Genomic DNA, 14,371 nt, shown 5'->3' with positions numbered 1-14,371 from the left:
AGCAACTGCTCACCTGAGCAACGTAGTAATACCAAGGTCAGTCTGTAGTGTACACCAGAGCTAGAGCTGGTTGAGACTCCCCTCTTACCCTCCCTGACCATCCCCCTAAGCCATCCCCACCTCCATAAACAGTCCCTTACTTCCACTAATGCCCCTCCCACCCTCAAACACGAAATATCACAGGGAAGGGTGGGGGTTGTAGAAGCCCCTAATAATGTGACCCCCGAACTGCCCTCCCATTTGTGACACCTGCAGGTCTTGAAGAACCAAGGGACCATGGAAGGAGAAAGGGCTGACTCATGTACTTGGCCCTCTCTGGTGATGCAATGCAGGTGGGAAGGAAGGAAGGAAGGAAGGAAGGAAGACCCATGCTCAGTCATGTACTGGTTGTTCTGTCTAGGTGAACAGTTAGTGCACAGCAAGCTGGGATGTAAATTCACAGTGCAATAGCCGGCCATGTATTAAATGTCTGTGTACACCCTGCTGCCGCACACTAACAGTTCCCTAGTGGACACTGAACTGCTCCTGCTTCAAAGCAGAGCACATCAAAGCACATTACGGAATCATTAGTGTGTGCCAGCAGGGTCCACATGGACAGCTAATGCACTATCTATTTATACCCCAACTTGTTATGCACTAACTATTCATCCAGACAAGCCCTAGGTTGCCAACCTGGTGGGGAAGTGCAACACATTGTCCTCTATACAGTACATCTAATTCTCTTCTGCCAGGCTGAAAGCACCTCATGGATGGGACTGTCTCTCCCTGCAGGACCAAGGAGACTATCCCAGGAAAAGGAAGACATAATGATAAAATCATCTGTTAGAGAAAATGGTATGACATCAAAGCAGACTTACTGTCAATGATCTCAGACGTTTCTGAAAAAGAATAAACATCCAAATGTTTAGATTTTTACACATTGTTATTTTCAAATGTATGCTACAGAATAAAATGATTGTCCTTGGGAGGTTCTGAAAGGGGCAAAATAGATGGTGGATGCACATCCCAATTTCCTGAAATCCAACACATTTTGGAAGCATCAGTTAGAAACCAGAGACTGAAATTAGTGTTGATCAAAAATTCTCTCTTGAAACTGGCTTTCAGTGAAAGATTGGCTTTCCAACAAAATTATTTATTCTTTTTGCAAAGAGTATCTGCTTAACACAGAAAACATTGATTTGTCATAAAACAAACAAACAAAACATATTTAGTTTTAACTGAAAAGTGAAATACTTCGGAGGAAAATTGGTGGGAGCTGTGATTCGGTTACTTCATGTCCCTGTTTTCTTATATGGTCCGGGTTTCCCAGATGAACTATATATACCAAGATGCACCATGGCCAGTGAGACCACGATGCACAGGCTCCGCTTACCAAGATGGTTGACCATGGTTCATCAGAGGAGATGTAGTCTATAGAGATGACATTTTCTATGGAAAAAATGCCATTTGGAACCACCTCTACCTGAGACCCAACACATGACAGAGTTTATCAAATGTGATGTGTCAAAATGTACACAGTATTAGCTCAGAGCCATTGCTGCTCTAACCTACATCAGCTGGTGAGGGGCCCTCTAGGGCTGGAGCATAGGTGAGCTCTGCCATTCCCTCAGTGCACACTCTTGCTCTCAACAAAACCCTTATACCATTGGCTGTAAGAGCTGGCTGTGCAGCCAGGATAATTATCCCGGAGTTCATGCACCTTCCTGATTGACTATGGGTGAACTAATCAGGATGGAAAGAAAACCCAGCAGGTAACAAATGGCTCTTGCTGCATGTTGAGTAGTGACATCTGAAAGTAACTACACAGGATCACTCCTAGAGTGTTATTCTGTTTGGTGTCTGTCAAGGCTGGATCCCCACTTTGAACTTTAGGGTACAAATGTAGGGGCCTGCATGAAAAACTTCTAAGCTTAACTACCAGCTTAGCTCTGGTTCGGCTGCCACCATTTCAATGGATTCCCTTCCTGGGAAGCCTTGAAAAACCTTCACCCATTCCCTGGTGAAAACAGATCCAAACCCCTAGGATCTTAAAACAAGGGGAAATTAACCATTCCCCTCCTTCCTCTCACCAACTCCTGGTGAATCAAGATCCAAACCCCTTGGATCTTAAAACAAGGAGAAATTAACCATTCCCCTCCTTCCTCTCACCAACTCCTGGTGAATCAAGATCCAAACCCCTTGGATCTTAAAACAAGGAGAAATTAACCATTCCCCTCCTTCCTCTCACCAACTCCTGGTGAATCAAGATCCAAACCCCTTGGATCTTAAAACAAGGAGAAATTAACCATTCCCCTCCTTCCTCTCACCAACTCCTGGTGAATCAAGATCCAAACCCCTTGGATCTTAAAACAAGGAGAAATTAACCATTCCCCTCCTTCCTCTCACCAACTCCTGGTGAATCAAGATCCAAACCCCTTGGATCTTAAAACAAGGAGAAATTAACCATTCCCCTCCTTCCTCTCACCAACTCCTGGTGAATCAAGATCCAAACCCCTTGGATCTTAAAACAAGGAGAAATTAACCATTCCCCTCCTTCCTCCCACCAACTCCTGGTGACTCAAGATCCAAACCCCTTAGATCTTGAACAAGGAAAGATCAATCAGGTTCTTAAAAAGAAGGTTTTTAATTAAAGAAAAAGGTAAAAATCATCTCTGTAAAATCAGTATGGAAATTAACCTTACAGGGTAATCAAACTTAAAGAGCTCAGAGGACTCCTCTCTAGTCTTAGGTTCAAAGTACAGCAAACAAAGATAAACACTCTGGTAAAAGGTACATTTACAAGTTGAGAAAACAAAGGAAAACTAACACGCCTTGCCTGGCTATTTACTTACAAGTTTGAAATAGGAGAGACTTGTTTAGAAAGATGTGGAGAACCTGGATTGATGTCTGGTCCCTCTCAGTCCCAAGAACGAACAACTCCCAAACAAAGAACACAAACAAAAACCTCCCCCCCCCCAAGATTTGAAAGTATCTTGTCCCCTTATTGGTCCTTCAGGTCAGATGCCAGCCAGGTTACCTGAGCTTCTTAACCCTTTACAGGGAAAAGGATTTTGGAGTCTCTGGCCAGGAGGGGTTTTATAGTACTGTACACAGGACAGCTATTACCCTTCCCTTTATAGTTATGACAGTGTCAATGTTCAGAAAGCAATGGAAACTTACTCTCCACTTCTTTGACAGGGTCTGAAAGAAAAATCACCAAATCATCTTTACAGTTTTCTCACAACCATTGCTTTCAACTGAGATGCAATTCCCAGGATGAAATATTGCTGCACATGCACGGCCCCCATTGCTTAGCCCTTGTATTCTCCCCTCCTGCTTGATTCATGGTCTGTTCCAGTTCCTCTAATTGGAAATGCTGCAGAATCTCTCACCATGAAATACAAGTGTAAAATGCACCTCAGACACTGACTCCCCCTCCCCCCATCTCCCTGCCACAGGGACACCAAAATCCCACTGTCTAATAAAATTGCAATCAGTTTCAGACATGCTGCAGGCTTCCACCACTACCAGGCGTGCAAGTGTTACCCAACCAATGGGGAGGGGGGCAAAACCTGATCAGGTTTTAACCAAATTCTGATAACACTAGCTGATGGCAGGAACAGACATACTCAGCAAATTTAGGGGTATTTCTTTCCTTCTTACCAGCAACATTTTCATTTACTCATCTTAGAAAAAAATCAGAATGCAATCTCTCAACTATAACGTTAATAAACCCTTCAAATTAACTTCAGCTTGTGAAACAATTCACTCATTAATCACTGCACTGTGTGTTTCACTGAAAACACTTCTGAGTAATACACTGTTTTTGGGGGGAGCACAGGTGAGATGAAATCCCACATGGCTCATTGTTGTTGAACCTCTGTAGTTCAGTTTCTACCCTCAGTTACATTGAAGCACACGTGAGTCTGAGGGTAGACTGTGGCCCTCTCAATGTAACTGTTCAAACAGGAATTAAAATTTACCCATTTTCATTTTCTGTGTATCTGCACAATAAAAAAATATTTTCAGTGTGTGCATACTTTTCCAGATTTGGTGGATTGTTCAATGGCATTTTCAAGAAATTAGTAGAAAATAAAACTACTAAGCAAGACAGTGTAGTGGGAGAGACTCAAGTACAAGCAAAATCAAAAACATTTGGGACTATTTTTGTTGCATAACAGAACTTTTGCTTGTAACTGTAGAAAAGCCAATGCAAACTTACCTGATTTCCATTTTTTTAAGTCTAGACAAACAAACAAAACACAGACATAAGAACATAAGAATGGCCCTACTGGGTCAGACCAAATGTCTATCTAGCCCAGTATCCTGTCTTCCAACAGTGGCCAGTGTCAGGTGCCCCAGAGGGAATGAACAGAACAGGGAATCATCAAGTGATCCAATCCCTGTTGCTCATTCCCAGCTTCTGGCAATTCCTGCCCATCCTGGCTAACAGCCACTGATGGACTTATCCTCCATGAATGTATCTAGTTCTTTTTTGAACCCTGTTATGGTCTTGGCCTTCACAACATCCTCTGGCAAGGAGTTCCACAGGTTGACTGTGTGTTGTGTGAAAAAATACTTCCTTTTATTTGTTTTAAACCTGCTGCCTTTTTATTTCATTTTGTGACCCCTAGTTCTTGTGTTATGAGAAGTAGTAAACAACACTTCTTTATCTACTTTCTCTACACCAGTCATGATTTTACAGAACTCAATCATATCTCCCCTTAGCTGTCTCTTTTCCAAGCTGAAAAGTCCCAGTCTTATTAATCTCTCCTCATACAGAAGCCGTTCCATACTCCTACTCATTTTTGTTGCCCTTTTCTGAACCTTTTCCAATTCCAATATATCTTTTTTGAGATCGGGCAACCACATCTACACAAAGTATTCAAGATGTGGGGGTACCGTGGATTTATATAGAGGCAACATGATATGTTCTGTTCTATTTTCAATCCCTTTCTTAATTATTCTCAGCATTCTGTTCCCTTTTTTGACTGCCACTGAACATTGAGTGGATGTTTTCAGAGAACTATCCACAATGACTCCAAGATCTCTTTCTTGAGTGGTAACAGCTAATTTAGAACACATTATTTTATATGCATAATTGGGATTATGCTTTCCAATTTGTATTACTTTGAATTTATCAACATTAAATTTCATCTGCCATTTTGTTGCCCAGTCACCCAGTTTTGAGGCATCCTTTTGTAGCTCCTCACAGTCTGCCTGGGTCTTAACTATCTTTAGTAATTTTGTATCATCTGCATATTTTCCGACCTCACTGTTTATCCCTTTTTCCAGATCATTTATGAATATGTTGAACAGGACTGGTCCCAGAACAGACCCTTGGGGGACACCACTATTTATCTCTCTCCATTCTGAAAACTGATCATTTATACCTACCCTTTATTTTCTATATTTTAACCAGTTACTGATCCAGGAGATTACCTTCCCTTTCATCCCATGGCAGCTTACTTTGAGTAAGAGCCTTTGGTAAGGGGTCTTGTGAAAAGCCTTCTGAAAATCTAAGTACACTATATCCACTGGATTCCCTTGGTCCACATGCTTGTTGACCCTCTCAAAGAATTCTAGTAGATTGGTGAGGCATGATTTCCCTTTACTAAAACCATTTTCAGGAATGGCTTCATTTTTGTTTAGATTCCATTTATAAAAACAGACGTGCTCTGTAATCACCAGTGGCTTTGGGGATAGGTGATTTAGTGGAATTTCCACAATCTCAGCAATAGGGCTGGGCAAATTTTTTCTGCCAGATCATGTTTTGGCCAAATATGCAGATTCAACAACACTGAAATATTTCATGAATTCGTCAGTTTTACTGAAGTTTTTCAGTCAGAAAAAAAAATGAAAAAAATTCTGAAGAACAAAATCTAAATGTTTCATTCTGACATTTTCTAAAGAAAATGTTTCAATTTTTCAGTTCAAAACAACTTTTCATTTAAAAAAAATATAATGTTGTTATAAAACCCCCCACATTTAAAAATGGTCAAAATCTAAAAGAAACATTATGATTTTGTCAAAGAAATCAAAAACATTCTTTTAACTCAAAACTATTTGGGGGGGGGGGGAGAGGGAAGAGCTTTTGGAATTTCCAGTGTACCAAAAAATAAGTTATTCACACATTTCCATGCTGCAGATTTTTTGTCTGTGGGTTTAATATGAGATCTTAGGGTAGGCAGCAGGTTATAAATTTAAGCCCCCCCGAAACTCAGTATAACCACCACCTATTTCTCACCATCTGAACCATTAACCAGTATATACATGTCCAATCTTTCAATAAGGGGGACCTTTAATCAGTCTTCAAACAATTGCATTTTCCCAAAACCGCCTGGCACTTTTAATCGTTTTCCCACACTGAGCAGTTTCATGCCCAGTGGGTCCAGTTTGCTTTTACTTCTACTTTCACTAGGCCTCTCCAGTCACACTCTGTTTCACTGTGTTCCTGGATTAGGAGCCCAGTCTCATGGGCATTTATTGTGTCTCTTGCTCTTTGCCTAACAATTGCGGTATGGAGAAACCACATGGCACAGCTAGGTCCCTAACACCTCTGTTTATTAAATATAAACATGCAAGCAATGTCTAGATGCAAACATACTGCTGCTCTGAGTAGTTTGTGGTTGCTTCAAAATTATAGAACATGGGGAGAATCACCAGAGGGCTCATAGAGAATTTAAAGGGACACTACCCTATTACTACACACAATAATATAGGCATATCAAAGTAATATGGCATTGCCAACCCAAAAGGTTCAAAAATCACAAATGCGCACCCCCCAAAAAACAAACAAACAAACAAACAAAAAACCCTCGCTGGCCTCTCTTCTAGTTTCTGGACTCCCACCACCATCACCCATGTGGGTGACAATTAGTGTTGTTAACTATCATATATTTATCGTGAGTAAGACGATTTTGTATCCAGATCAATTCTGTTTGTGCTTCCCAGCCACACAGCTATCCCACCCCCATCAACTCTGCCCATCCACCTCACATATTTTCTGCACTCCCCAGCTCCACCTTTTCCCAACTCCCCTGACCACCTCTGCTCCTCCTGCAGCTGCGGATGTTCTACGTACCCCCAAGCACCAACCCCACTGGAGTTCTTGGTCACACGGCACAGACTGAAGGGGTTTATAGAAGCTGTGCTGTTCCAGACAACATAGGTTATACAGTGTACACTTGCCATAGTTAGTGCACAGGGACTACTAGTAATTAAATATGGTATCACTTTTATGGTGTTATTCTGTGTGAATGGAAGAGACAAAAATCAGTGAAGATTTTCCCATTCCACCCAGTGCGTATCTGAGAAAGACAAAAGTGAACTTTTCAACACAGGAACTTATTTTAATGCACAAGTTGAGACAATCGCTCAAGTTAAGAGAATAATTTCCCAGAGTGAGAAATCAGTGTGGACTTACCGATTTGAGTCAGCAAATCATCTGAAAGAGAAAAAAAAGTGAATAAAAAAAAAATAGGAACTGATTTTAGTGTCCAAATTGAGATAATGGCTTAGTTTCCTAGAGTGAGAAATTATATTGCCTGACTCACTACCAGTCAAGTTCCACCAATCCTTCCCGTTACTAACTGCCTGTCCCTGTTCACAGCCCCTGTCCAGAAATAGAGTCACAGAAATGCAGCAACATTTGAGGTCTCACTCTGTAAATTTCCATCTCATGAGGGTCCACACCCATGGAGTTGGAATAATCATTCTTTGATCCACAGAAAATGTGCAGCATGGGCAGGGACCATGTGAGCTGCCCTCTCACAGCTGCACCAAAGTGTTCTCACCTGCCCTGGGGAGAAACCTGCTAAGCGTTTGAGGGGAGTGCAGACTCCAGGACTTATTCAGTTCTTGATCTGAATTTTGAAGCCTTAAATGAGGTCGTCTCTCTCTGTTTCCATAGATTCATATATTTATATGGAGTATTTGGGGCAGATGATGGAGCAGTCAGCACAGAGGTCGAGGGACCCTGCAAATCACAGCAGGTTCAGAAGCCCCTTAGGCTCATGCAGTCAGTGGGGTGCCTCAAGTCTTTAGTGCCCCTGATAGTCCTTTGAAAGGCCCCCGTGACACAGATATGAGTCTTTGAATGTCAGGGACAGAGCATAATAAATCTGTGTTGGTCTCTGGTGTACCCAGTCCAGCTCTTCAGTGGTGCTGGATGGCTTCAGGGCAAGTCTGCAACTTTGTATGGCCTGTGTCCCACTGAGGAAAGATATCACAGTCTCAGAGACTCTGAAGTTCATAGATTTTGATATGGGGTGAAGGAACCTCTTCCTTTGATCCTTGGCCTCCCTTTCCTGTTACTTCATTTTCCTATGTTGTACCTGCTGCCTCTTGACACTTTTGTCCCAGTGTCCTACCAACCAACTAGTGAACTCCTGCCCTGAACCCTGATATATGAGCCCCTGCCTTTCCCCATGCACAGATCTGCTTCTTTCAACCGCCAACAGCAGTGCTGACTCTCCTCCCCTTTCCCTGGTATGGGCTCCTGTCTCCTTCAAATGTGTTAGTGTGCAGGGAGGAGAGAGGGGGGTGTTCCTTATTGCTGGACTCACTGTTTTCAGCGTGCACAGACTATAGAGCAGCCTACAAAGGGCAGATGCATGCACCCCTTACATTGCACAGTGATGGAATACACCCCGGTATTCATACCCTACACGCTATTGTAATAATAATAAAAGGCAGGCCTTGTATGGTATCATTTGAAAAAACTCATAATTTCATGGTTAATATTGTCCTGGTCAACTATGAGCGGCAATATTTTATGTAAGGTTATAAGATTCTCTTGTATGATGTTATTAACACATGTGCCCCCCACAGCCCTGCCCAAGCAGAAGTCAGCAAACAGGTCTGTTGTAAACAAAAGAATATGTGTTTGCCTTAATGTTCATTTAAGCAGTAAATAGAGTCATCAAGCAGGAAGGGGAAAAAAAGGAAGCTCAAACAGGTGGGGGGAAAAATCAGGGAAAATCCTTCCCCATAAAATCTTTGTCTGCTAGTTACCAGTTAAAAATGTTTTTCAAGAGTGGGATTGAAACTAAAAAAACAAGGTGCAAACACTCCAAGACACTCCCCCACCAACCTCCCATCTGTCTCTGGCATTGCATGCAAGAAGACAAAGGAAAACAAACATTGGACTCAGGGAGCTCCTGACCTGAACAATTTGGTCAGTAACCTTGATGGAAACACTTGGAGAGAATTTTTCCTTAAATCTAATATAGTTTGCTAAGTTAGGTACTAGTAACTGTTTTATCTTTATTTTTCTTGTAACTATTTCCAAATATTATGCCTCATTATTTGTACTCACTTAAAATCTATTCCTCTGTAATTAATAAACTTGATGTACAGTTTTATCTAATCCAGTGTATTTAAGCTGATGTGTCTGAGTAACTCTATTTTAGGGTAACAAGCTGGCATATTATTCCCTTACAGGAATAATGGACTTTACATATTTGTACTGTCCAGGAAAGGGTTGAGCAGTACAGGACACACATTTTTGGAGGGAAATCTGGAACTGGAGGTGTGTTGGGGTCAACCTGCAGTATAAACAAGCATGGTGAGAGCCAGCAGGCACACACAGACACTCAGTGTGTGGCTTGCATGCTGGAAGGCTGTTTGTGAGCAGCCCAGGTGGCATCATAAGGCACCCAAGGTTGCAGGGCAGTTATGAAACAGCCCCACATTGGTCTGAATTCTACTCTGGTATGTCACAAGCGCCTCTTGGCTTTAGCTCTGTGTCCGACTCCTGAGTATGTGAAGCAGCAATTGGCACTCTGAGGATGACAGGAAGGAAGAAAGAGAAAGAGCTCAAGGCTCTCCCTGCTTCCTCCTCTCCCTTCATGAACATGCTGTCTTGACCCAGCATCTCCCTGTCTCCTCCCATCTTGGAAAAATACTGCCCACTCATGAGCACTTCTCTTCTTCCCTCCAAGGCCTCTCTCTGTGCCTCTCACAGCTCCTCCTCCTCCTCCCTCCTGTCAGTGGGCAGCACCTGGGTCTGCAGAACACCACCTGACTATGCAATGTAGCACAAATAGGCTGGCCAGGGTACAGTATGGAGTGTAGTACACGATCCTGTACAGTTGTGAGCTCTGAGCCAAAGTCCTGCACTCAGTAGTGAATCCCGGAGTGAAGTCTCGGAGATAGTGCAAATGAAAAGGAGGGCACCATTTGAACCCCAGAGTGTAACCAAATAATATAAACGAAAACTTACCCTTTTCCTTATCAAGTTTCCCTGCCAAATAAAAACAGTTATTTCACTGTGTGCATAGTTTTCAGACTGGACACAGATCTATCATTTCTATTGTGGACTCTTGTGAGCAGTTGAACTCAATGTCTGCATGTAACCGTCTCTTCATCATCAAGTACAGGGAAGGGATGGTGGCCTGAGCCTGGAGCAGTTTAGCAGCCGCCTGTTCAGACACAAAAGCTCCTGCATTTCCTATGCCAATTGAACTGGAAATAGATGAAGTTAGTAGGAATGAGCCTGAGCCACAGTGCTCAGATCAAATTCTGAAAGTTTCCAGTGCTTAAGAGGAAATGTGACCTGCCATTAGTTTCAGTCCCATATCTTGATAACAACATCTCTGTGTAAATCAATGTGTTGGGTTTGAACAATGAAACGTAGTGACCTCAGAAATCATCTCTTTCCCAGGGCGATGTCCCAGCAGCTGCAACTAGTTGAAATGCTGAGCTAACAATTGCCTGCATTTAATAAGGAAGGGGCTGGAGACTGGTCATGTTCAGTGAAGGTCCCTCACCTTCAGCAGTTGCTTCCCTTTTCACCCATCGAAGCCCAGAATTGTTGATATTAAAGACATGCTGAAACTTCACCTTTTCTCCCAGGCATTTGTCTGGGGAAGAGGAATTAGTAGGTGGTATTGGGTGGTGGGATGAACTTGGAGAAGGAGTGCAGGGGGGAAGGCAGTTGGGATGATTTCTTATGTTTGATTTTTTTTTTCCCTGCTGTATGCTTCACCAAATATTGTACAGGTCACAGAGTTCTGGTTGAGTTCATTTACAGTAATTATCACTAATATACCTGTAATTATTCAGAAAATGTTCCATTTTCTCTGTTAACATTGCAGATAACAATGTTTTGGGGGTATGATTCTTGCAATGTATGTTATGGAAGAATTATATTTCCTAGAGAGTACAGACACAGGAAAGGAGCAACACAGCAGTATTGGACCACTAAAACTATGACACTACATCTGTCCTGACAAACAGATTAGAATTTGGACTATCTACATCATAAAATGGATGTCAGCCTTCAGTGTCTCCTTGATGAATTCTTGGGCAGTTCTGTACTAAAATCTACTGGCTCACTTATTGCAAGAGGCTCCAAATCCACACACCCTTCCTTGTATGTGGAATCTCATTCAGTGGAGCTCCAGTTAGCAGCAAGGGTGTGACTACACATCTGGTTGCAAAATTCTTCCTATTTTTCTGAGGGTAGTAAGATATATGCAGTTTTGAAAAATACAATTAATATATGTATGTGGTCTAAATCATCTGTATTTTACTGAAATTCCTTCAATATACAGGTAAACTTACTTATTTTTTCCATCAATGATTCTAAAGGAGACAGAGAGAGAGAGAGTGAGTGATATTTAAATGTGTACATCTTGTTTACTCAAAACCGTGTATTCTCTATATCTAGTTACTGTATTAATTAAAAAATCTCCTAAATTAGAAGGTATAAAACAACAAGGAAAATCTAAACACTTTCTCGTTTTTGTCTTAGCAGGGAATGATAATAACTTTTAAAGCACTGAATGTCACTGGCACATCCAGGAATACCACCAAGTTATCTTGACTGTATCTGGATAAATACCGCACAAAGCTACTCTCAAACCTTCTATTTGTTTCATAAACACATTCACTGTGACTGTAACCCTTCCCCTTGCGTTGAATTTTCTGTGATTATTCCACCACTTTTATTTCTTTCTCCTGAGCACTGATATGTAAATGAAGAATGAAGAATATTCATGGAAAGTGAGCTTTTACCTGCGGCATCCTGTTAACCATTTTTAAAGCTTAGAACATTAGCTTTCTCCCAGTTTCCTGGAACTTCCCCAGTGCTCCAAAACTTATTGAAAATCAGCATTAACTGTCAAATGAGATTTTCAACAAGCTCTTTTAAAACTGTTTAATGCAAGTTACATAGAACTGCTGATTGAAAAATGCCTTACGTTAGTAGCTTCTGTTTAACTTCCTACAGAGAAACTCGTGGGATGGAAAAATGAAAAGACATGTAAGCTGTCCTTTCACAGTCCCACCGAGGGAGTGCCTTAGCCCTGTCCTCAGGGACACCTGCAACAAGTTTGAGAGGAGTACAGAATCCATGGCTCATTCAGCCCTTGGACTTTCTTGTGAGTCTATGTGTATCTGACTATCTTTACATGTAATGTACGTGTATAGATGCATATATGAACATGGCCAGCTGTGGTGGTGGGCTGGGGTCTGATGTGAGAGGTGAATACTTTTCCCATGAACTCCACTTTCTATGGACCACCCATTTGGTACTGAATTTGAATATTTAGTATTCACATTTCATGGCTACACATCAGAAATCATATTTAGAATCTCCCAATCTTCTGGTCTCCTCTGTTTATCAGGTTGAAAGCCACCTTTCAGTTCTTAATAGAAACTCACCCTTTTCCTCCTCAGAAATATCTGGAAAATAAATACATAGAGTCAAACTTTCTACAAATGCACTTTGTTTGGGCAAAAATGTTCAGCTGTGCGCTCACAATATGGTGCAAGGATTGGTTGGTTGCTGAGGGAGATTTTCCAAAACAGTGTGTCAGGTTTCTCCAAGTCCCCTGAGCACACTCCATCCTGTGCAATACCTGAGGGTGAAGCTAGGGCATGCGAAAGTAATAGATCCCTCCTGAATCAGAGGCTTCCAGTCTTGACAGTTACCATTGTGCCTGGGCACAATGCCATAGAGACAGCATGGAGCGGGAATGGACATTGATTGGATTAAAAAGCGCTGAAAAACACACCCCTGACCAACAAAAGTGTAGTGTAGACATAGCTAGAGACAACACAAGCAGAGGCAGAGAGATTCACAATAAGCAAGACAAAAGCATAGAGAGAAAACCAAGGAAAGACAGCCTGGAAGCACAGAAAAGTAGTCCTGAAATAAAGCATTTTTCCAAACAGAGTGCTGGATGGAAAGGCAGGCTGGCAACAGTGAACAAAGGAATTGTCTCCTCTTTTTGTTTCTTCCTGCATTCAGAGAAGCGGGACTTTGTGCACTCCTTGTAAATAAACAAGACACCACCAAAGAAAATATCAGACTCCATTGTCAATTTCTATTCCTATCTGGAATATCCCCAGAGTCCAAAACTTTGGCTGACCACTCAGGTCAAAATGGAAAGTAATAATAACAAAAATTAAAGCCCAACAATGGTTGGGTTTGTCTTAGTAACAAAAAATAAGCAAGTAAAACTCATTTACTTTCATGAACTGTGGATTCAGATAATGGTATGAAAAGTGGCCTCTCTATTGTCTGAGCCTATGCAAAGATTGAGAAATACAGCCTTCTAACTCTTCTTGCAGTCAAATAATTCATCAATTATTCCATTGCAAATTTAGAAACAATCCTGGTGTATCAGGGCACCATCTGAAAAAAGGGATGGGTGGTGAAATGAAACAGAATAGGGCTTATACAACATACTGTATAATGTTTAAAAATATCAGTGTAGACTTACCGTTTCTCTTTCTCACTTCCTCTGCAAAAAGAAGGAAACACTTCAGTGTGTGAATATTTTTGTCTCTACAGGGTTTAGCTAAGGTTTTCTATGGAAGTAGGAGTCGGATATGGAACAAGCTATTTGGAAAATGAAAAGGAAGGGAGTATTGGAAGCAACCTGCTATGAGCTATCAAGTACAGGTAAAACACTGGGATATCTCATTATAAGCTTGAGCTAGGTCTTCTTTTTCTGTATGGAGCTGTTTCCTCAAAAGAAAGGAGCATAAAGGAAAAATCCTGATGTATTCTTATCTATGCAGTTGCTATGTCACCTTCATAATTAAAGTTAACAGGGATGGGGAGAGACACGACACTACTTACACACCTTCCACTGGGACCAGGGAGCAAAAAAAAAGCCAACAGGTAGAGAACAGAAGAGGAGAAAAACTTTCTTGCTTATCTGGCTGCATCCTGATTAGCCTTAGGCCCCATGAAGGCTGTCCTAGCATGTGAAGAACCTTTTCACTGATCATTTGTTTATGGAGGGAGCGTAACCTCCGATAAGGGTGAATGGTGGGGCATGGAACAGGGGATGGGCTCTTTGCTTGCTGCTAATACCCTCCTCATCCCACTCTAACAAGTTGTCAGAGAGCTGGCCATGAGGGGGCTGAAGAACCT

The 14,371-nt window shown here is 41.8% G+C and overlaps 1 protein-coding gene across 2 annotated transcripts in view; it reads right to left on the bottom strand.

Moving 5' to 3' along the window:
• Nucleotides 1-14,371, bottom strand: part of LOC103307237 (butyrophilin subfamily 1 member A1-like) — a 134,907-nt gene that overhangs the window by 11,129 nt on the left and 109,407 nt on the right. For both annotated transcript variants that reach the window (XM_065570857.1, XM_065570856.1), the window contains exons 12-19: nucleotides 13,713-13,733; nucleotides 12,649-12,669; nucleotides 11,548-11,568; nucleotides 10,205-10,225; nucleotides 7,406-7,426; nucleotides 4,202-4,222; nucleotides 3,160-3,180; nucleotides 858-878 (exon numbers count right to left, since the gene is read on the bottom strand). In XM_065570857.1, coding sequence (XP_065426929.1) covers nucleotides 858-878; nucleotides 3,160-3,180; nucleotides 4,202-4,222; nucleotides 7,406-7,426; nucleotides 10,205-10,225; nucleotides 11,548-11,568; nucleotides 12,649-12,669; nucleotides 13,713-13,733 — 168 coding nt within the window. The remainder of the gene's footprint in view (nucleotides 1-857; nucleotides 879-3,159; nucleotides 3,181-4,201; nucleotides 4,223-7,405; nucleotides 7,427-10,204; nucleotides 10,226-11,547; nucleotides 11,569-12,648; nucleotides 12,670-13,712; nucleotides 13,734-14,371) is intronic.

Source organism: Chrysemys picta, chromosome 17, assembly GCF_011386835.1.
Source record: "Chrysemys picta bellii isolate R12L10 chromosome 17, ASM1138683v2, whole genome shotgun sequence".
Lineage (NCBI taxonomy): Eukaryota > Metazoa > Chordata > Testudines > Emydidae > Chrysemys > Chrysemys picta.
The sequence above is the reverse complement of the archived record's forward strand: the minus strand, read 5'-3'. Positions and strand labels throughout refer to the sequence as shown.